This window comes from Pinus tabuliformis, chromosome 6, assembly GCF_031772625.1.
Source record: "Pinus tabuliformis cultivar Carrire ecotype Pingquan chromosome 6, CPIR1, whole genome shotgun sequence".
Lineage (NCBI taxonomy): Eukaryota > Viridiplantae > Streptophyta > Pinopsida > Pinales > Pinaceae > Pinus > Pinus tabuliformis.
The window spans coordinates 778893202-778916323 of NC_142292.1; the positions used below are offsets into that span (position 1 = coordinate 778893202).

Genomic DNA, 23122 nt, shown 5'->3' on the forward strand with positions numbered 1-23122 from the left:
CAAAGTTTATCTGTAAGGGAGAGATCCTTGTTGGGTAAATCATTCTCACATTTTGTTTTGTTCAAAAAATGTGATAAAATCCATGTATAAAATCCCTTATGGTCATAACTTAGGCACATGTCATGTGAAAACTAGCCTAGGATGGTGCATCATGTAATATTAAAATAGAGAGATAGAGGAAGAGGGAGAGAGAGTTTAAAATTGATGATTCTCCTCCCTAAGATATTCATGCACTATTATTCTTTATAGAATATGCAGGGGAGGAAGCCACTACTATTGCAACTATATTGCTACAAATATATTGTTGTAGCCATGTTGTTGTGGCTTTATTGTTGCAAATCTTTTGGTGCAACTTAAGTGCTACAATTCTATTGCTCCAACTCACATTATTGTAACTCCTTTACCATGCCTCTATTACTACAATTCCATTGTCGCAATTCAATTTCTATAACTCAGACACTGCAACTTCGCTGCTACAATTCCACTAATTAATTCAGGTGGAAACAATGCCATGTACGAAATCATTGATGAATCAACCTACAACTCTAGCACAACAACTCGAGTGTTGCAACTCTGGAGTGTCACAAACTACAATTCTGCAACTCACAGTGTTGCAACTCTAGGCATGATGCAACTCTCATGCTAGTGAGGATTCTAGTTGTCTTTTTGAGGCCAACTCCATAGCACAATAAATGTACAAAATATAAATGTCTTTGCCTCCAACCTAGAAGAAGTGACCACTCAAGGTAAGATACAAGGTATGTCTCTTGATCACATATGGAATTGTGTTTATTTGGCATGAATAACTTGACCTATGATTAGTTCCCATGCATCCATGATCTTTTCCATCAATAAAAGACATCACCCCACTATAAGATAATCATCCATTGTCATAATTAGAAACTGCGTTAATCTCTCAACCAAACTATTCATTTGACCATGTAGTTGTAGAACAAACTAAACTCTGAACAAAAAATGAAAATAGGAAGCTCGTTGAATCAAAGAGAGCCTATAGAGACATTGTTATTCCAGGCATATGACCTCATCTAGGAAATTTTTTAGAATGGGATGGATTGAATATGTTCGAAGGCTCAGGGAATACGATGACAAGGTGGTGTTGGATTTTCCATTACCCCTATATACAATAGGTAAATATTAATGGGAACAGTGGTGCATGTGAATGAAGTCCCTCAAATCGAAGAATAATGGTACTTTAGAAGAAGGTCGAAACTAGATATCATGGAGCAATTCCATGATCCAGGTGAGGGATTACTAAAGAAAGGTATAAGATTTCACAACAGATCATTGTCAGACCCTTGAGGAGATGCATCCATTGTGGTGTAGATATATTTCATCTATGAAGACTACCATGGGATAGTTTTCTTATAACACTTAACGTTGTTGGACCACCTGAGGAACAAGTTATTTACCATAGTGTTCTTCCTTTGGCAGGAAATCCAAACCATGACCACACTTGTTCATAATTTTGGCCTCTCCAAAGATGCCCTCTCACATCATGGCCTCATAAATTTACTAGTTGAGTATTGCATTAAAGATTGATGCCATGTATGGAGTGATGTAGCAAGGGTATCTATCAAAGAAGCAGTTATTGCAACTTTTCTTTAAGTTGTAGTTGTTTTAGCTTGACCTCTAGGGAGCCCTATTGTAAATCTCGAGAGTCGTACTGCAACTCTGGAGGCTATAACTACAACAACTATGAATGTCAAAATTGTTGTCACTCTTGAAAATGAATAAAACCATGTTGCCACTCTCATGGAGGAAGAAATCAAAGTTTCTACAATTTTCGTGATAGAGGAATGCCCTACTACAAGTTCATAGCAAGAAGATGACATTCATGACAGTGATGTAAATATATTTAGAAGAAAGGTTGTAACAAAGAGGTTGAGGTATATGCAAATAGACCTACATATGTAGTGAACCCCAAGAGAAAGAGAACAAGATACATTATAGAGTTGATCAAAGTTGTTGCAACTCAAGTAGAACAAGAAGAAACTCATGTTGTCACATAAGAACCAACAAGGGTGGAAGAAGAATTTTTTATATCAGAAGAAGTTATTATCGTCACACAAGAACTAACAAAGGTGATGAAGGAAGAATAGGGATTTGAGAAACCAGAGTTGGAGATCGCGATTAAAGAAGTCCTTTTTGTCACATAAGAACCAATAAGGGGAGACACAAAAGAGGAACTTGTTAGTACACAATAACCAAGAAGAGGAGACATAGAAGAAGGCCTTGCTTCAACTATAGAAGTTGACATGGAACAACATGCAGAAGAAGAAGCTACAACACCAAGCACACCAAAAAAAGCACAATAAATCAATCCCTCACTAGAACTAAGGAAGAAATTTAAGGTTAGGAAGTAGTAGAAAATAGTAGGTATTCTTTCCTTGATGCCCTTGTATACAAGGAACATAATACTTGGAGAGAAAAATAAAAAACTTCTTACCACAATTACAATGTTGAAGAGTGAGATGGAGGAAGGTAGTCCCTTTGAAAAATTAGAATGTTTTTCTCAAATTGCATGTGTCATTTCTATAAAGGAAATAGGGGAACCTCTTCCAAAGGAAAAGGAAATATTCCAAGAAGAACCACATGAGAAAGAAACCCTAAGAAAGGATGTCCAAATAGAGAAAGCAAGAAATAAGATAATAGAATTTGTTGTTCAAATAGATCTTGTTGAGACGGAAGACCACGAAGTTCAAGTAAACCTCACAGATGAGTGGGAGAAAGCTAAAGAATACAGGTGAATAAGATATTGGTTTCTTATGAGCAGAATGTAATGCCCCTCATGGAACATCAACAAGTTGTAAAAAACCTTAGAGATAGACGGGCCACACATGGGCTAAGCTATTGGAAATTCACATGACCAAATGGGAGTATTGGAAGAAGGGAATGGATGAATATTTTAAGAAGACTACCAAGTTACAAAAATATGTGGATAAAATGGAAGTCTATAATATCTAGCTTCGATTATTGGTGGAGGTTGCACTTAGCTACAGAGCCTCTTCTCCTATGCATTGTATGTACATGTAGGGGAAGTATTTCATGTTCCAGAGCAAAACTCTCATGATCTCCAAGCCCTATGAAATCACCTCTCCAAAGACATTCATAGATGCTTATTATGCATGCTCCACTAAGAATAAGAATCTATTGTGCGAGCTCTATCAACACAAAATTCTATTACATCATAACCCTATATGGAACTCTAACCATTTTGCACCCTAAGAGAGTCCCCCTTGCCACAAATAGATATCATAATTACTTATTCTAAATTATGCAAATATTTAAGATCAATAAAGAAAAACATATACAAGTGTTTCAGATATATAAATCATTACTCTTATATATCATAATATTTGATCAACTTACATTTGAATTATATCTTATTAATAAAATATGATCATTTACTTCTATTTATTATAATTTATAAATAAAACTTTAATTTTAAACATCTTTATATAAATTAATAATTAAATATTCTTTAAAAAAATAAAAAATATATATTTTATTTTCTATAATATATAAATGAATTTAAATTTTTATATATAAATCAATAATCAAATATTATCGAAAAAATTAAAATAATCTAATATACTTTTGATTTATAATAAAAAATTAATTAAAAATTAAATTTTACAAAAATTATTTTATATATATATATATGGCATTCAATTTCATAATGAATTTCCAAACAAGCTCAATCATTTTCCAAATTAATATAATTCCACTCTTACCAAATATATCAAGCATAATTTATCCAGAGCATTTAATTTAATAACTAATTTAAAAACAACCTCAATCATTCTCACTTCTTTTTGCAACAAAGAAAAATAAGAAAATAATCCACTTTACATTTATAAAAAGTTGTTATAAAAAAACTAATTAAAAATAATATATATATACAAGCCACTAGGAAGGCATGCATTATAATGGGGGTTAATATTATTTTAGTTTGCAGCATAATAATTAACGTTATTTTGAGTTTTTACAACTTTCCTTCGTCAAAAACTCTGGCACAAGGTTTTCTCCATGTAGAAATTTGTCACCTAAGATACTGTTGAAGGACTCTACAAAATGCAGACCATCCCAAAAGATATAGCTGTTCGGGTTTCTACAAACAGTAGCATTCGAAGAACCACATTGACTTCTCTCTTCAAAATTATATCTTCCAACTTCTCCACAGCAAGCTTTCAATGGGTGCTTCACACCTATAACAATAAGCATATTTAGTCAGTTACTTTTGCGAAAAAACATAGTATTCCTATCAACTTATTTAGTCAATTAATTTTCCGAAAAGGGATATATCTATATATATAAAATGTGGCAACATCTCTCTTCAGATTATGGTTTTTCCATTATATAAATAAATGGTGTTGTTGAGGTCTAATAGGTTTTTCACAATTATATATAAAATGTGGTAACATCTCTCTCCAGATTATAGTTTTTCTATTATATAAATAAATGGTGTTGTTGAGGCCTAATAGGTTTTTCACAATTTTAAATTAGAATGGTTAATTATTCCACCGATACCATAATAATTGACGATATGTATGGGGCATATATGTATATTGCTTCATAATTATGTTGGGAAGTAAATTTTTATAGCATTTCTTTCTTAGTCAAAGTGTGCTGATTTTGCATTGGTTTCTTGTGTTTGTGCAATTTTAATGGATATTTCAGGGAAATGCATAATATTATTATTTTCTCGTAAATTCACAAATAATTTTTTAATTTTTTGGAAAAAAATAATAATAAAATAAAATTCTAATTTTTTATTGGTTGAACTTCTGATGCAACATAATTCCTCTAGTGGAGGACGTTTTCTTTACTAATTTTGTGGGTATCCATTATGTCAGTCGGTCAAAGCTCCGACACTAACACTAGCACTTGCCATGCCATTGTTATGCTACTATCCAATGATGTTAGAACTAACACGGTTGCAAGTCCTTTATGTAGGTGGGGGTTGAACAAATCTACAATTAATATTATTATGTTTCATTATGCGAAGCTTTTGGTGTGGAGTTTTTATGTATTGAGGAAATGTTTGCACTCTGCGCAATGTATTCCTCCGCACCATCATTGTAATCATGACGTGTTGTTCTCTTAATTTCTTCACACATTAGTAAGCATTTAGACAATTTTACAAACGCTAATTGCAATTAAAGCAATGTGGAGGTGATGAATGATTCTCTAGGGTTAAATTCTCTAATTTACAATTCTTCTTACTTACATTCTCTCACTAAGGGAAAAAATTTGGTGCACATAGAAACCATATACTATACTTCGGCCGAGCAATTTTGAATTTGTATAGAACTATAACAAACGCAACATCCTACAAACAAAGAAACGATCTAAAAACTGATTTATTAAAAACTTTTACATAAAAGTTAAAAAATAATTATAGTCATAGTGAGTTCTATAAATATATATAGATGTGGTCATGCATAAAAAATTAATTTTCTTGCTCCATTTACAATTTGTAAACAAAATGAACTTATATATGTGGACATCGGAGAACAATTCCTTCCTTCTTGCAAAAATGGGAAGGATTCGTATAGATAACACTTAATCAACAAACCATTATAGCTCTTTCTATAACACTCGAATAACAAACAAATAGCGACTTAGTGTATTCATGACATGGTGTCATGCTGTATGAAAAATCGATCAGTCGTCTTCCCCGCAACTTACATACGGACTAACAAATTTGATTTCTCTTTCATTATGTATCTCATAACATTGTTACGGGTTGTGGGGTTTCTTATCACGTCATCACAACTTCATAAACATCAATCATAAAGCCTAATACTCAACCTTCACTCTCTATTTAACATGAGAAACTTTGTATAGGTTTCCATCTGGCTGCCATCTTTGACCCCAGAATCTAAGTTCCATGTAACCGGTTGGATATGAGCTTATTTGATTGCACATTCGGGCATCCATCGTGGAAGAGAAAACTTGATATTGATCTTTGTTATATAACAGTTGAATATCCGGAGCCTATGATCAAAATATCATTGATAATATAAGCACAGAGTGAACATGGAAAAAGGTAACTTTAAAACATCCAAACTCCAATCGCTGGAACTATATTAAAAATTGTAAGTCCATATAGCAAGAGTAAACACAATTCAGCTCCACTCACTGGAGGTATATTAAAAACCATAATACCATATAGCAAGAGCAGACATAATTTAGTTGAGCGTGGAGATTAGTCGAACTGTATGTTATTATTACAATACTAATAATACTTTATTCGAAGTGCGGAAGAAGTTCAATATGCAGAGTTCGGAGGAAGTTCATTGTGCGTAGTGCGAAGGACCTTTGTATTCAGCGTAATGAACTTCCTCCGAAAGCTTTGCATTTCGCATTCCACACAATCTTTTTCACATCTTTCTCGTCGCTGACATCAAAGTGCACATAACTTGCCAATGTTGGTTTTACTTTGAGGGTTTTCCTAATTACCTTAAACCCCAACCAAGATCTACTCCTTTGTAAGAAATTGAAATTAATGCACAGCGGAACTTACTTTCCATCCTCAAAGGCTCCTGGTCTTGACTTGAGTTATTGGCTCTTGAATCCTTCCAAGAGCTTGCAATCCTTTTCTCTGGCTATCCTAAATGACAGAGTACCTAGTCCTCAATGGAGCAGACAATTTTTTTGAGTGATTGCAAGCCTTGGAGACTCAGCCCTTTTATAGCAGTGCAAAACCCCAATCCTAGGGCAGCCTAAAATTTAGCTGAAACAAGTTTGTCTGAAATTTCAGATTGATTGAAATCAATCAATCAATCAGAATAGATTCTGATTTCCTTATTCAGCTCAAATTTATTACTGCTATTATTTTTTTTTTAATCAATTATAATCGGTCCATTAACAATTGTAATTGATTAACATTATTCTATATGTATTTGTATCCAAATCCTTATATAAATACGTATAATGCCATGACTTAATTAATCACATTATTTGGCATATTTTAATCACTACATAAATGTAATCTTGCTGACATTATTTGACATCATAATCATAATGCACGCATGTCCAACTCAATTATTGTAATTAGACGTCTCTAAATCCAACAATCTCCCACATGGACAAGTGCAACCTTTTGATTATATATCCTTAACTTTATTGCATGCAACTTTTCTGTCTTTACTTATCGTATTTCTTAAACAATTCCGTCCATCAATTATGCTAACAAAGGACTTAAGCGACATTTGTCACATTTATTCGCAACTAAACTGACATAAATCACGCTGCCAACATAACTGAATGACATGAATCTGATTTGGACATATAGTTTAGAAATTTCACGCAAGTGTGATTAGACGTGCCTATTTCTAATTGAGTCACCTTTACTTTACTGTATGAGGCCAAAAACTTAAACTTTAAAGAAAGAAATAATGAAACTGAAACTGAATGCAACTTGTATATATCATCAAAATTGTTTACAATTGCATTACATAGAACATCAAAAAACAGAACTTAAAACATATTCAGACTCCCACATTTTTCTAATTATCCTAAACAGATATTACACCCATACAAGCAACATGTTGGTGAAACTTCTTGGGTGGTAATCCTTTAGTAAGAGAATCCGCAATCATGGAGTCTGTACCTATGTGTTTTATACATAATTCATTATTCTGCACTCTCTTTTTTACAACCAAAAACTTAATGTCAATGTACTTCGACTTTGACGAACTTCGGTTGTTGGATGCGTATAACACTGCTGAATTGTTGTCACATAATAATTTGAGTGGTTTCTGAATAGAATCCACAATTTTCAGACTTGTGACGAAGTTCTTCAGCCATACGCCATGATTAGATGCTTCAAAACATGCAACAAATTCAGCTGCCATAGTGGAGGAGGCTACCAATGACTGTTTAGCGCTCTTCCATGACATAGCACCACCTGCCATCATGAAGATGTATCCTGATGTTGATTTCATGCTGTCGACACATCCTCCAAAATCAGAATCGGTGTATCCAATGACCTCGAGCTGTTCCGATCTCCGATACGTGAGCATATAGTCCCTTGTTCTCTTTAGGTATCTCAACACTCGCTTGGCTGCCTTCCAGTGTTCCATACCTGGGTTACTCAAATATCTCCCTAGTATTCCGGTAATGAACGCAATATCCGGACGCGTGCATACTTGTGCATACATGATGCTACCCACGGCCGAGGCATAGGGAATATCTTTCATGAGGTTTTTATCTAAGTCAGTTTGGGGACATTGTTTCAGACTAAACTTATCTCCTTTTGATATAGGCACTTCACATTCAGAGGCACTGCATATAGATAATAGAAAACGTAAATTAACTTGTGAAGTGTCTATATCAAAAGGAGATAAGTTTAGTCTGAAACAATGTCCCCAAACTGACTTAGATAAAAACCTCATGAAAGATATTCCCTATGCCTCAGTCGTGGGTAGCATCATGTATGCACAAGTATGCACGCGTCCGGATATTGCGTTCATTACCGGAATACTAGGGAGATATTTGAGTAACCCAGGTATGGAACACTGGGAGGCAGCCAAGCGAGTGTTGAGATACCTAAAGAGAACAAGGGACTATATGCTCATGTATCGGAGATCGGAACAGCTCGAGGTCATTGGATACACCGATTCTGATTTTGGAGGATGTGTCGACAGCATGAAATCAACATCAGGATACATCTTCATGATGGCAGGTGGTGCTGTGTCATGGAAGAGCGCTAAACAGTCATTGGTAGCAGCTGAATTTGTTGCATGTTTTGAAGCATCTAATCATGGCGTATGGCTGAAGAACTTCGTCACAAGTCTGAAAATTGTGGATTCTATTCAGAAACCACTCAAATTATTATGTGACAACAATTCAGCAGTGTTATACGCATCCAACAACCGAAGTTCGTCAAAGTCGAAGTACATTGACATTAAGTTTTTGGTTGTAAAAGAGAGAGTGCAGAATAATGAATTATGTATAAAACACATAGGTACAGACTTTATGATTGCGGATCCTCTTACTAAAGGATTACCACCCAAGAAGTTTCACCAACATGTTGCTTGTATGGGTGTAATATCTGTTTAGGATAATTAGAAAAATGTGGGAGTCTGAATATGTTTTAAGTTCTGTTTTTTGATGTTCTATGTAATGCAATTGTAAACAATTTTGATGATATATACAAGTTGCATTCAGTTTCAGTTTCATTATTTCTTTCTTTAAAGTTTAAGTTTTTGGCCTCATACAGTAAAGTAAAGGTGACTCAATTAGAAATAGGCACGTCTAATCACACTTGCGTGAAATTTCTAAACTATATGTCCAAATCAGATTCATGTCATTCAGTTATGTTGGCAGCGTGATTTATGTCAGTTTAGTTGCGAATAAATGTGACAAATGTCGCTTAAGTCCTTTGTTAGCATAATTGATGGACGGAATTGTTTAAGAAATACGATAAGTAAAGACAGAAAAGTTGCATGCAATAAAGTTAAGGATATATAATCAAAAGGTTGCACTTGTCCATGTGGGAGATTGTTGGATTTAGAGACGTCTAATTACAATAATTGAGTTGGACATGCGTGCATTATGATTATGATGTCAAATACTGTCAGCAAGATTACATTTATGTAGTGATTAAAATATGCCAAATAATGTGATTAATTAAGTCATGGCATTATACGTATTTAAATAAGGATTTGGATACAAATACATATAGAATAATGTTAATCAATTACAATTGTTAATGGACCGATTATAATTGATTAAAAATAATAGCAGTAATAAATTTGAGCTGAATAAGGAAATCAGAATCTATTCTGATTGATTGATTGATTGATTGATTGATTGATTTCAATCAATCTGAAATTTCAGACAGACTTGTTTCAGCTAAATTTTAGGCTGCCCTAGGATTGGGGTTTTGCACTGCTATAAAAGGGCTGAGTCTCCAAGGCTTGCAATCACTCAAAAAAATTGTCTGCTCCATTGAGGACTAGGTACTCTGTCATTTAGGATAGCCAGAGAAAAGGATTGCAAGCTCTTGGAAGGATTCAAGAGCCAATAACTCAAGTCAAGACCAGGAGCCTTTGAGGATGGAAAGTAGGTTCCGCTGTGCATTAATTTCAATTTCTTACAAAGGAGTAGATCTTGGTTGGGGTTTAAGGTAATTAGGAAAACCCTCAAAGTAAAACCAACAGCCAAAGCAGGAGAAAGGGTTTCCGGAAGCTTTCTGCCAACTTTCTCTACAATGTTTGCAATTATGACTTTCACTTAGTGTGTTGCAAATAGAGTGTTGGATATGGTTGTTGTTATGGAAAACAGACTAGTTGCCCATGTACTCCTTCCTACTGACCGCTTTAAAGGTCAAAAAGTTGACTAAGCAAAAAAAAACTCCCCTTCCTCTATAGCCCATAGGGTATGTCTCCCTCCCTATCATGCCCCCAGGCGGCAGTGGTCTTTCATCCGAACACTTTCTTTTCACCAATACTTATGTTCATGGACTACGCCTGCCCATATGTCCTACTTAATTTGTGTTTCTCAACAAAGTAATTATTATGTTTCATTTATACCAATGAACACCCATACACATTCATTATCATCAACAATTATACAACAGAACACAATTGCACAGTATAAAGGGAGGGGCAACTCCCTGAACAATAAGTCTGCCCGAATACAATATATTATACAATCTTTCAATGTTACAAGCTTTACAAATATACTTGGGAAACACCAAGTTTCATACTTAGCCAAAATTACAACTTTCCACACCTCCGTGTGATAACCAAGATTCCTTGCCCGAGTTGGGTGGGCACACCCTCACACGAGCTACCAGCTGACTCCTCAACCGAACCTTGTGCACGATGGGCAAGCGGCTCCACCAAGTCACCAAGACACCCTCGTCTCCTTCGCACGGCGGTCTCACCAAACTCCACCGTGTTATGTTTGTGCGCCGGGCAACTTCACCTAGTCTCCACCCATGCTCCTCGTTTAGCCTTGCACGACGGGCGGGCACTCACCCGAGCCACTTGAGATACCTGTGTCAACCAAGCGCCCAGTGCCTTCATCCGCGCTCTACCTGAGCACCGGCGCCTTCACCCCCGCTCCTACATCCGAACGACGGGCGCTCCTGCCCGCGGTCTCACCCAAGTCTGAGACCCGTGCGTTTATCCCCGTGTGGCCTTGCCCAAGGATGGGCACATAGAGCTGTGCCTCTCCTTATTTGTTGCAGCTTCACTTCTAAACTGCGCACTTTTCCTTGCTCGAGTTCCTCGACTGAAAGTTCGATGTCCAAATGCCTCCATGCATTGTTGTATTTGTATGGATGGTTGGGCGAGTTGGGCTGCCCAAGTCAACTCATCCACCATGTAATGAAATGCCCCTACGCATCGCAAATCCTTTCATTATGTCTGTCGGCCTTTTCCAAGCTCGTAGGTCAGCCCGTGGGTTGAGCCCATGCTCCCCATGCCATATAAACATGTCACTCTTCCTTCCTTATGCGTATTATTACATATGCCTCCACGCACATTAAGTCAAGAGCTCGCGTTTCTTCGTCCAAGTCACTTGTTTGCCAACAAGCTGTTGCACTTCATGTCGGTGGGCGTGCCAAGGACCGCAAGTCCTTACATCCTCCTCCACCTGAAATCGTTGTCGTCCTCGACAACATCCCATCCTGGTAGCCATCCACCAAGATCAACATCAATAATTGTCTCATCCTTGATCCATGATATCAACTCCTCCACATACTGCAAACATCCTTGCAACATATGTAGAACCACCATCTCCATCATGTGTTGTCCCATCCTGTGAACTGTCCTCCTTCCTGCCTGCCTGATGCCAACATCTCTCTGGTACACTGCTAGCCCCCATGACTTGAACTAGTCAGGTGATCAGTCCAACTGTCACGCTCAAATCATAAGAATGTCCATCCTTATGCCTTCACCAGTCTATCTCGGATTCTGCCACATCCTGGACTCACCAAGAATCTCTCCCATGCTCAAGTCCATGGAAACTCCATCCCATCTACAACATGTCATGATGCTTGATGCCAATCCATCCCTGCACCATCTGTCATACCTGCTAAACTTGCTTAAGGACTCATTGCCATGAGCAGCTAACAATGAGCCCCATCTTCTATGTCATCTAAGAAGATGTAGAGGGAGTAGAGCCTGAAGGCTCACCCTCACTAATAAGCTCAATCCATTTGTCAGGATTCTCTCTCCATCCTCTGTAGATAAGTGACCCGATCCTCCTCTCGGACATTCGGCCTCACATAAGCCTCCTCATCATCATCATCATCCTCAACCACTTCTAGCCTTCTTGACAAATCCAAGATACTATCAAAAAGTGTCTTGATGACCAATGACTGCTCGGTAAGCTTTGTCTCAACCATAGACAACCGCTTACTCATATCTTCCATTCGCTTCTCATCCTCCATTTGCATCACTGCCAACTTACAATCAGGCTTTGTCACACCAATGGTTGGAACACCAATGGGTACATCTTCCCTTCCATCGTAAATGTACAACTTCTTCAAATGTGGAACAATCATAGCATCAAATTGTTTCAAGAATTCCATCCCCAGCACAGCTTCATAGTCATCAATCCGTGCTAGAGTGAAGTCGACATTCTCAGTCCACTCACCTAGTGTTGTGTCCACTTTTTCAGCCACACCAAGAACACAATCAAGGGGAGAATTCACTATCTTCATTTGTGCTTTCACCGGTACAAATTTCAGCCCAATCCTTCTCGCAGTATCTTCACTCGTGAAGTTGGGAGTAGCCACACTATCCACCATAATAAGTATATCAGCACCCCCAATCTTCATCCAAACATACTCGAAACTGTTCTTCTCAGGATCTCTCTGAGAGACCACCTCTGTAGCAGCACCACCACCAAGTATCTGCATCATCCCCACAGGAGCTTCTTCATTCTTCGCATTAGATTGTGCAATAGCAGCCACTTTCGGTCTGGAAGGACAATTCTTCACCGTATGTGGTTCAACACAAATCCAACATTTCAAGGCTTTCTTCATCTTTGACTTATCATCCGATTTCGAAGCATCATCCTTCTTCTTCTATTTCGGCTTATCGGACTTCTTCTTTCTATCATCAGAAGTCTCATCATAATGCTCCACCAACCTGTCCACAGTAGCAAAATCTTCCTCAAGTGTCTTAATTTTCTGCCTCTTCACTTCATTGTGTGCCCAAAGCTTCAACCCAATAATGAAGTTGAACACCTTGTCCCTCTCCGCCATGTCAGGAAGTTCTAGAACTGAACTTGCAAACTCTCGCTGATATGTCTGTAGGTTCCCTGTCTCCTTTATGAACTTAATCTTCATCCTTGCTTCCCATGTTTCATCCTGAGGACTGAAGTGGGTCTGCAAAGCCTTTTTCATGTCATCCCACGAAGTTATGTCACCAGCACTGCCATTGGCAATCTGATCCATCCTCCTTCGCCATCACATCTTAGAATCCTTCGTCAAGAACTGAGCAGCTACCTTCACCTTTGTCTCATCATCGGATAGACCCAATCGTTCCAAGTATTGCTCCATATCCCAGAGAAAGTTGCCAAGAGTCTTCGCACTCCTTGTATCATCATAAGATTCTGGTTCCTTGACTTTCACATGAGGCACTCCACCTGAGTTATGCCTCACGACCCTCTTCAACACCACGATATCATCCCTAGCTTCATCAAGAGATTTTTGCAAGTTCACGATCTCTGCCAAGCCTCGATCTCTTGCCTCTTCAATCTCCTTGACCTTTACTTCAAGTTGTGTACACATAAGATCAGTGTACTCGTGTTGAGTCCGGAGTTCATCGAGCTCTTCCTTCATCTTCGAATTGGCCTCTTGATCCTTCTCGACCAAGTCCATCTTCTTAGTCCAGTAAGCCTCTAAGTCCTCCATCATTTCCAACACCTTTTCAATGAATGCCATAGTAGCATCCTTCGCACCATGACTAGACCCAACCTGAGATTCACCTGCCATTGCTAACAATTTCCTTCTTTGCGATCTAGTTTCCACCATCCAACAGCTTCACCAAGTTGCCTGCAGCCTGAACCAGCCCTTGTTCCACTTGTATGTGAAATAGCTTCCTTCACCTGCAAGTACCTGCTTCACTGTCACCAACCTCCAAGTGCATATCACCTTCAGCTTCCTGCAAGACTCCTCCAAGTCTTCAGACTAGCTCTGATACCAACTGTCATGCCCCCAGGCTGGCGGTAGTCTTTCAACCGCTCTTGGTGAGGTGCGGCACCACCGAACACTTTCTTTTCACCAATACTTATGTTCATGGACTACGCCTAACCATATGTCCTACTTAATTTGTGTTTCTCAACCAAGTAATTATTATGTTTCCTTTATACCAATGAACACCCATACACATTCATTATCATCAGCAATTATACAAGAGAACACGATTGCACAGTATAAAGGGAGGGGCAACTCCCTGAACAATGAATTTGCCCAAATACAATATAATCTTTCAATGTTACAAATCTTACAAGTATACTTGGGAAACACCAAGTTTCATACTTAGCCAAAATTACAACTTTCCACACCTCCGTGTGATAACCAAGATTCCTTGCCCGAGTTGGGTGGGCGCGCCCTCACACGATCTACCAACCGACTCCTCAACTGAACCTTGTGCACAATGGGCGGGTGACTCCACCAAGTCACCAAGACACCCTCGTCTCCCTCGCACGGCGGTCTCACCAAACTCCACCGTGTTATGTTTGTGCGCCGGGCGACTTCACCAAGTCTCCACCCGTGCTCCTTGTTTAGCCTTGCACAACGGGCAGGCGCTCACCCGAGCCACCCGAGATACCCGTGTCAACCGAGTGCCTGGTGCCCTCACCTACGCTCTACCTGAACACCGGCGCCTTCACCCACGCTCCTACATCCAAATGACGAGCGCTCATGCCCGCACTCTCACCCAAGTCCGAGACCCATGCGTTTATCCCCGTGCGGCCTTGCCCAAGGATGGGCGCATAGAGCTGCACCTCTCCTTATTTGTTGCGGCTTCACTTCTAAACTGCACACTTCTCCTTGCTCGAGTTCCTTGATCATAAGTTTGATGTCCAAATGCCTCCGCACACTGTTGTATTTGTATGGATGGTTGGGCGAGTTGGGCTGCCCAAGCCAACTCGTCCACCATGTAATGAAACGCCCCTACGCATCACAAATCCTTTCATTATATCCATCGGCCTTTGCCAAGCTCGTAGGTCGGCTCGTGGGTTGAGCCCACGCTCCCCACGCCATATAAACATGTCGCTCTTCCTTCCTTATGCGTATTATTACATATGCCTCCACGCACATTATGTCAAGAGCTCGCATTTCTTTGTCCAAGTCGCTTGTTTGCCAACAAGTTGTCGCACTTCATGTCGATGGGCGTGTCAAGGACCGCAAGTCCTTACACCCCCCTATCATTTACCACGAAGGGCTCCCTCCCTTCTATCATTCATCATGCTTAATGAGATGAATCAATCTCATTATCAAAAAAATCAAATGAGCTCACCAAGAAATTCAATTTTATAATGAAATGAAATGAAATTTTAACATCCACGAGACTAGATATAGTTTATGGGACCACTAGTTTTCGTGCTTTTTGCCTTTTGAAATTCAATCCTCTTATTATTAAAATTAATGATGAGCTGACCCAACCTTCTAATAGTCTTCTCACTGAAAATTCACTGCTAAGGAGCCGATGTTAACATATTGTTGTAACTGTCCTTGATGTCTTTGAAAGCATCACATTCCAAAATGAAATGTTTTTCCGATTCCATTGCCCCAAAAGTGAAAAAAGTACACACTCGCTCTTCCCAAGCTTCTTTAGGTCTTTTCCACCGACCTATTTTGCACCATAGTTGATGCGAGTTAGTTCTTAATTGAGCAATAAGAATCTTTTCTCTCCATGAAATGCTAGCTCCAATGTACTCTTTTTGTTGGAGATCACATGTGGGGTTGAATTCTTGAACATAGTACTTCTTCTTTCTACCAAACTCTTTTCCGCATATATGCTTACGAAAATTCTCCATAACATAACTCTTTAAATCCTTGCTATTTGTGGGACAAGAATTGAGGTAAATATTCCATTTTTGCATCCATTTGTTGTTTTGTCTCATCCATGATTTATTTCTTTCACTCATTCCTTCATTGAAGATAACTTTAGGCCATCTACCTTCTCCCATTTGCTCAATTCTCTGAAGATACCTTATGAGACACACCATAGCAATTGCTTCGATGGAAGTTGCTCCTGTTTCACTCAGCATTATCTCATAAGAAACTGAACTTTTTATTTTAAACTTTCTCATGATCAAGCGTTTTTGGATTTTCTCAATTTGCTTCCATTTTGAGACAAGGATGCTGCTAGCCCACAATTCACACCCATATAATATCACTGGACAAACTAGGAACCCAAAAAGCACTTTACTAGTTTTCCAATCCCATAACTTTGCGTCTCTGCATCTGTTTTGAAGAGCATATAATGCCTTACACCCTCCTAAAATTCTCTTCTTTTTGCAGTTCTCCCAATTAATCTTCTTGTTGAAATCAATCCTGAGGTACTTGTATTCATTTACTTCTTCAAGAATGTTGCCTTCAAAGAAGAACGCATACTGACTCTTCTTCTTTTGATTTGAGAAAATCATAATTTTGGTCTTGCTGGTATTGACTTGCATCCCCACTGCTTTACAAAATTGCTCAAGGGCATAAAGGTGCATCTGCAATCCCTGGTCTGATTTAGCAATCAATACAAGGTCATCAGCATATAAAAGAATCTTTATCAGAAACTCCCTCAATCGAACACCGTCCCCACCTTGCATATTTAGCCACTCTTCCAATTTATCAATATATAAACCAAAAAGAGTAGGGGATAAAGGGAAACCTTGCTCGACTCCGATGTCACTTCTAAAGATTTTTGAAATGCCTGCTGAAGTTCTAATTTTGACTTTCACCTCTTCATAAAGCCTATGGACAACAACTCTATAATGCAAAGGAATTTCAAGTTCTTCCATTCTACTCCACAACTTATCTCTAGGGACCATGTCAAATGCCTTTTTGAAGTCAACAAAGCAGCAAAATACTTATTCTTTTCCCTCCCAACCCTTTTCAATAATGTGTCTCAACGTGATACCATGATCTACTGTAGAATGTTTCGACCTAAATCTTGCTTGCCCTTTTGCCCTCTTTTCTTTGACTTCCGCCCACTTACTGATTATTTTTTCCACCATGCTGCTAAAAAGCTTTGCAAACAAAGAATTGATCATAATGGTTCTATAGTTGGAAGGATTATTAATGTCTCCACTTTTAAAGAGGGGTAGTACAAAAAGCAAATGTGATTCATTTGAATATAAAGTTCATTTTACGTGAAAGTGACCTTAAGCTACGAATAATACCTTGCTTGTTATCCTCAAGTGCACTAATAGAACATCTGGAAAATATTAGCATACACAACTCTATCTTAGGCTTTGAGCTTACTGCACATCATTTAGGATCTGCATAGGTGCAACACCTTTCTCGTTGGTATATGGCTCAAAGGTTCCGCTTCTTGTCTTCATCCCTTCACTTCACGTCTTGTTGTGTGATGTTATCCATTCTTATGAGTAATAGGTAACTTGTCTATCTGTCAATGTTTTCCAATCTTTCAATGGTATCACAAGCAAGAGATTTTGTATCGCTCGAGCACCATCCAGCTAGCAATTCCAACAAGAAGTTGAAAATAATGGAAAAACTATGTAATATTGGAGAAAGTATGTTTCACAATTGTGCGTGTGTCCTAGATTAGGATTCGTTTATGTTTTCTAGGAGATAGTTTTGATCTCCCTAAATTGATGTAAACCTATATATTTTGATTCCTTGATTAATGAATGTGTGCATTAATGCCCAAGTAGTCTCCAGGTGCAGCTTTCTCCCTATGAGCTACTAGTTTCAGTATTTCAATTTTGTCTTCCATTTTTAACATGGTATTAGAGCTGGTGAGTCTTGGTAGCTGATTTGAGTGCCTTAGTGGTAGAGTTGAGCCTTGGTGGTTGAATTGAGTACCTTGGTGGCAGATTTAAACCCTGGTGGTTGGTTCATTCGATAGCATTGGTGGTTGGTTGATTCGAGAGCCTTTGTGGCAAAGACGTCACTGCAAAACTTGTTATTTTGTTGAATAAAGCCAGACCAGTGCGATTTTTTGCCCCCATTCACGCACTGGCCAACAGAGAAAACAATGCGGCATTTAACCTTTTTTTCCTCATGTTGATGCCCAATTACTCTAACAGATTTGGATCCCCTAATCCCACGTTGGTGCAGTGGTGAGCTAGATCGTGATGGATCTGTGAGCCCGACGTTCTGGTGAGTTGAATCATGTGTGAGTACGACATCTAGTAAGTTGGACACTTTCACCGAGATCACCTGGTAAATTGTATTGGTAGATCAAGAGCCGAAACAGAGAACGTCCGTGGTTGGTGTTTCTTGAGGCTAAGACTGCAAAGAGGTTTCTTGTTTGTGTCTAGAGGTCGAGATCACATGGATGTGGTGTTTTGATGAGGTCGACATTGCTTTGAATTTGAGATATGTGTAAGGTTTTTTAAGGTAGTAGAAGTATGTGGTGTGTACAGTGGAACGGTCCACAGCATTGCGTGGTGTACAACGGTCAAGCTGCAGTGTCCGATTAGCGTTCAAACAGTGTCGCCCAGTGAAGGAAGCAACGTGGTGCTTGAATCCGATGGGCTAGTGTATTTTATGAAGATTCTGGAGCTGCATGCATGTTGCATTAATGTTGGATCAGTGATAAGCATGCATTTTGCGAGTTGCGTTATTCTACAACAGAGTGCAGTGTTTTTTCTTTTTACAAACCCTTCTTTGGCCGAGATCTGACACTTTGAGGCTGAGATTTTTTTTTTAATGAGTTTCAGATCACTTGGCATATTGAGGCCAAGGTGTATTCAAGAGCCTGGGTATGTTGAGGTCGAAGTATATTGCTTAAATTCGAGTGTTGGGTGCGTTTTTTGGTGGTGCTTTGATGAGGCCGAGATCGCTACTTTGATACATTTTTTTTTTTTTAGTTTGAGATCGCCGATATTGGTGTAGTTTTGTTGTTGACCAAATCGATTGCTAGAGAATGAGGATTTTGTGGTGGAACCATACATCGTTCCTATCACAATGAATAATCACACGGGGAAAGCATATCTGAATAAGAGAAATAAGCTCAATGGGTCAAATTACATAAATTGGAAGTTAAAATTGGAGACACTGCTCGAGGGCTCGAGTGCATGGGCAATTGAAAATGGGGACGAAGCAAAGCTGACTACAGCCGGAGGAGGAAGAGTTGCAGCAATTCAGGATTGGGAGAAGAGGGAAAACAAAGCGAAGGTGGTTTTGAAAATGTCAGTGAAAGACAACATCATTCCTCACATCAGAGAGTGCAAAACTACCAATGATATTTGGGTGACTCTCAATGATTTGTATGAGATAAAGAATACAAATCGCTTGTTTTTTCTGAAGAGTTAGATTCTCTCCATCATATTGGAGGAGAATGAATCTATTGTTGCATTCATCTCTCGGATCAAAGAGTTGAGAGACATGTTGGGAGACATAGGGGAGAAAGTGTCCAACATTGATCTTGTCTCATGTACCTTCAATGGTATGACTTATGATTATTAGATGTTTATTACAGGGCTGACAGCAAGGGAGAAAGCTCCCACCCTTGAAGAATTGACAGGTATATTAATGTAGGAAGAAGAGAGTTGTATGAATCTGAAGCCTCGGAATGCAAATCTCACATTGATGGCAAAGAAAAACACTTTCAAAGGGAAATCATGAGTATGACAGAAAGGTGGTGACCCCAGAAAAAGTCGTTCCATGGTATGTCATCAAATAGAAATGATTTAGGAATCAAGTGTTTTTACTGTAGTAAAAGTTGTCACATTGCTATAAATTGTTATAAAAAGAAGATTGATGAAGCCAGACATAGACATAAGAAGCATACAGAGCACTTTGCTAATGAAAATCAAAATCCTGACCCCAAATTGTTTGTGTTTAATTCTGCTTTTTCTACTAAGACGGATGAGGTCAAAACTTGGTTTGTGGATTCTAGAGCTTGCACTCATATGGCAAGTAATAAGCATTGGTTTGAAAGTTTTAAAGAGATCAACAATGGTGCTAATATCTACCTTGGTGATGACAAAGCATACTAGATTAAATGATATTGAGATATTCATGTGATATTGCCTGATGGTAATATCAGGCGCATCCAAAATTTCATGTATGTACCGAACGTTAAAAAGAATTTGATCTCTGTCTCCATCATTGTAGATCAAAACTTGAAGGTAGAATTTTTGAAAACCTATTGTGTCATGAAGGATTTTCTAGATCATCAAAAGTCAATTGCATCTGGAATACGAGTTGGAGGCCTGTATAAGTTGAATGTTACAAGTGTGCCACATCAAGCTTTAACTTCAACAACGATGACAACAGAGAATCTTTGGCATCAAATATTTGGACACATCAATCTTCATGACCTATTGTTGCTATAGAAACAAGGTATGGTTAATGGAATTCCTGTTTTAAGAAATGCACACGTTGATTGTGAAGGATGTGCACTTGGAAAAATGCATAGGGATGAATTTCCCTCATATTTAAATAGCAGAAAGAGAGATATACTCAAACTTGTGCACATTGATATATGTGGACCGATGCAGACAAGGTACTTAGGAGGATCTTACAATTTTTTGTTATTTGTTGATGATTTCCCAAGATATACCTAGGTATATTTTCTCAAAAAGAAAAGTTGCACTTTTGAATATTTTAAAGAATTCAGAAGTATGGTTTAAAAGAAAACAGGGAAGGTAGTCAAAATTCTCCACTCAGATCAAGGGGGAGAATACAAGATAGGAAACTTCATCAAATATTGCAGGGATCATGGAATAATTTATCATTTTACAGTACCCCACACTCCACAACAAAACGAGGTTGCAGAGAGAAAGAACAGAACTCTGGTGGAATGTGCACGCAACATGTTGAAAGGTAAGAACCTATCTAATGGCTTTTGGGCAAAATCTATTAATAATACAGTCTATTTAAAAAATAGAAGTCCAACCAAGAGTCTTGATCTCAAGACTCCATTCGAGGCTTTATATGGTTTTAAGCCCGCAGTCAGTCATTTAAGAGTATTTGGTTCGAAATATTTTGCATATATTCCTAAGGAGGATGGGAGGAAATTGGATGCTAAAGCCATAAAATGAATATATGTAGGGTATTGTTCTGAGTTCAAATCATATAAATTGTTTAATACATCTACTCATAAGGTATTTGTGAGTAGAGATGTTATCTTCCATGGACAAGTTGATGAAGGGAATAGAGAAAAAAACCATGAGGAGTAGCACATGCCTAAATTATTGATTAGTTATAGTAATGATGAAGCCAAAGATAGCCATAACAGCAACAGCGAAAAAAAGAATCTAGTGATGTGGGTACAATCAGTGATTCAATTCCATTCAGGAGTGAGCAAGACATATTTGAGGCAAGTCCGCTACCAAGGAGATCAAGCAGGCTAACTCACTTACCAACAAGCTATAAATACTATGCTCTTATCACTAGTATTTTAAATGTTGTTGAGCCCGTGAATTATAATGAAGCAAATCAGTATGATGAATGCAGGTCAACTATGAAAGAAGAGTATGAGTCAATAATTAAAAACAGAACCTGGGAATTAGTTGAACTGCTAGAAGGGAAAAAACCCATAGGTTGTAAATGGTTATATAAACCTAATTTCAAATGTTGGTTGTGGAGCATGATTATTTAGAGGTCTTTGTTTCAGCTGGATGTATACCCCAGGAAGTTTGTACACCCCTCCACGCGGGGGGGTGTGGGGGGGGCCTTGTCCCCCCTGCGGAGGTTCGGGGGAGCTGATCCCCCCCAACTAGGGGGTCTGGATGCCAGCGGTCCCCCAGCGGGGGTTTCGGAGGCAGTGTCCCCAAAGCTAAAAACAAATGTAAAATTACCTTGTAAAAGTATAGTAATTTCTAGTCAATCTGGGCCATTCATTAAGCAGATGATCTGACGGTAGAACTTATGTTCAATTTAGAGGTTTTTTGCCCTAGAAGGCAACCCCTCTCTTTGCATGAGGGCATTGTATTGAGGCTGTGAAATAGATGTGTATTCTCTGAGCAAGAAACAGAGAGGTGAGACTGTGAGAGAAAACAGAGGATATTACAACTGATCTGCTATAGGTTGTGTCTCTTCATTTTGCTGGATAATAGAAATGAAGGACTGGCTGTTCGAGGTGGACGTAGCCCAAACTGGGTGAACCATGTATATCTGTGTCTCTATGGTTTTATGCGTTTTTTATGTTTATATTTATGCAATATTCTATGTGTTCCATTGCTTTGTAATATATAATTTTCTAACCACTGGTATTAGAGCCGAAGGTCTATTTGGCTGACAAACTCGTAGGAGAGAAGCGTTCCTGGTTCGAGTGGGAGCAATGGCAGAAGATGGTAAGTTTAGGGTCGAGAAATTTAATGGCCAAAACTTCTCGTTATGGAAGATGCAGATGGAAGATTATCTGTATTAGAAAGATCTGTACTTACCAATGAGTGGAAAAACAAAGAAGCCGACAGCTATGACAGATGAAGAATGGAACCTCCTCGATAGAAAAGCACTCGGAACAATACGGTTGTGCCTCGCAACGTCGGTCGCCTTCAAAATTTCGAAGGAAACAATGACAGAGGGTTTGATTCAGGCGTTGGCGAAATTATATGAAAAACCCTTGGCCTCAAACAAGGTATTTCTTAAGAAACGATTATTTAATATGAAGATGTCGGAAGGTAGATCCATTACAGACCATTTAAATGATTTTAATACAGTTACATGTCAGTTAAGTTCTGTAGGGGTAAGCTTTGAAAATGAAGTTAGAGCTCTGTTATTCTTGTGCTCATTGTCAGAAAGTTGGAATGGTTTAGTAATGGCCATTAGTAACTCTGTTTTTGGATCTAGTACTTTAAAGTTTGATGATGTTGTTGGTGCTATTCTTAGCGAGGAAATGTGATGGAAAAGCTTCGGTGAGACATCGGATAATGCTTTAAATGCAGAGTCTAGGGGAAGAAAAATGGAAAGAGGAAAGAGCTCAGGATATCGCAG

At 38.5% G+C, this 23122-nt stretch overlaps 1 protein-coding gene across 2 annotated transcripts in view; it reads right to left on the reverse strand.

Annotated features, from left to right (window-relative positions):
• Positions 1 to 3852: 3852 nt before the first annotated feature.
• LOC149261045 (GDSL esterase/lipase At4g01130-like) overlaps positions 3853 to 23122 on the reverse strand; it is a 137683-nt gene continuing 118413 nt past the window's right edge. Inside the window, exon 5 of one of the 2 annotated variants that reach the window (XM_089381037.1) lies at positions 3853 to 4229. In XM_089381037.1, coding sequence (XP_089237163.1) covers positions 3994 to 4229 — 236 coding nt within the window. In that variant the 3' untranslated portion in view covers positions 3853 to 3993. Of the gene's footprint in view, positions 4230 to 5751; positions 6022 to 23122 lie in introns of those variants that run through there. The other variant, XM_089381042.1, reaches the window with a different exon arrangement.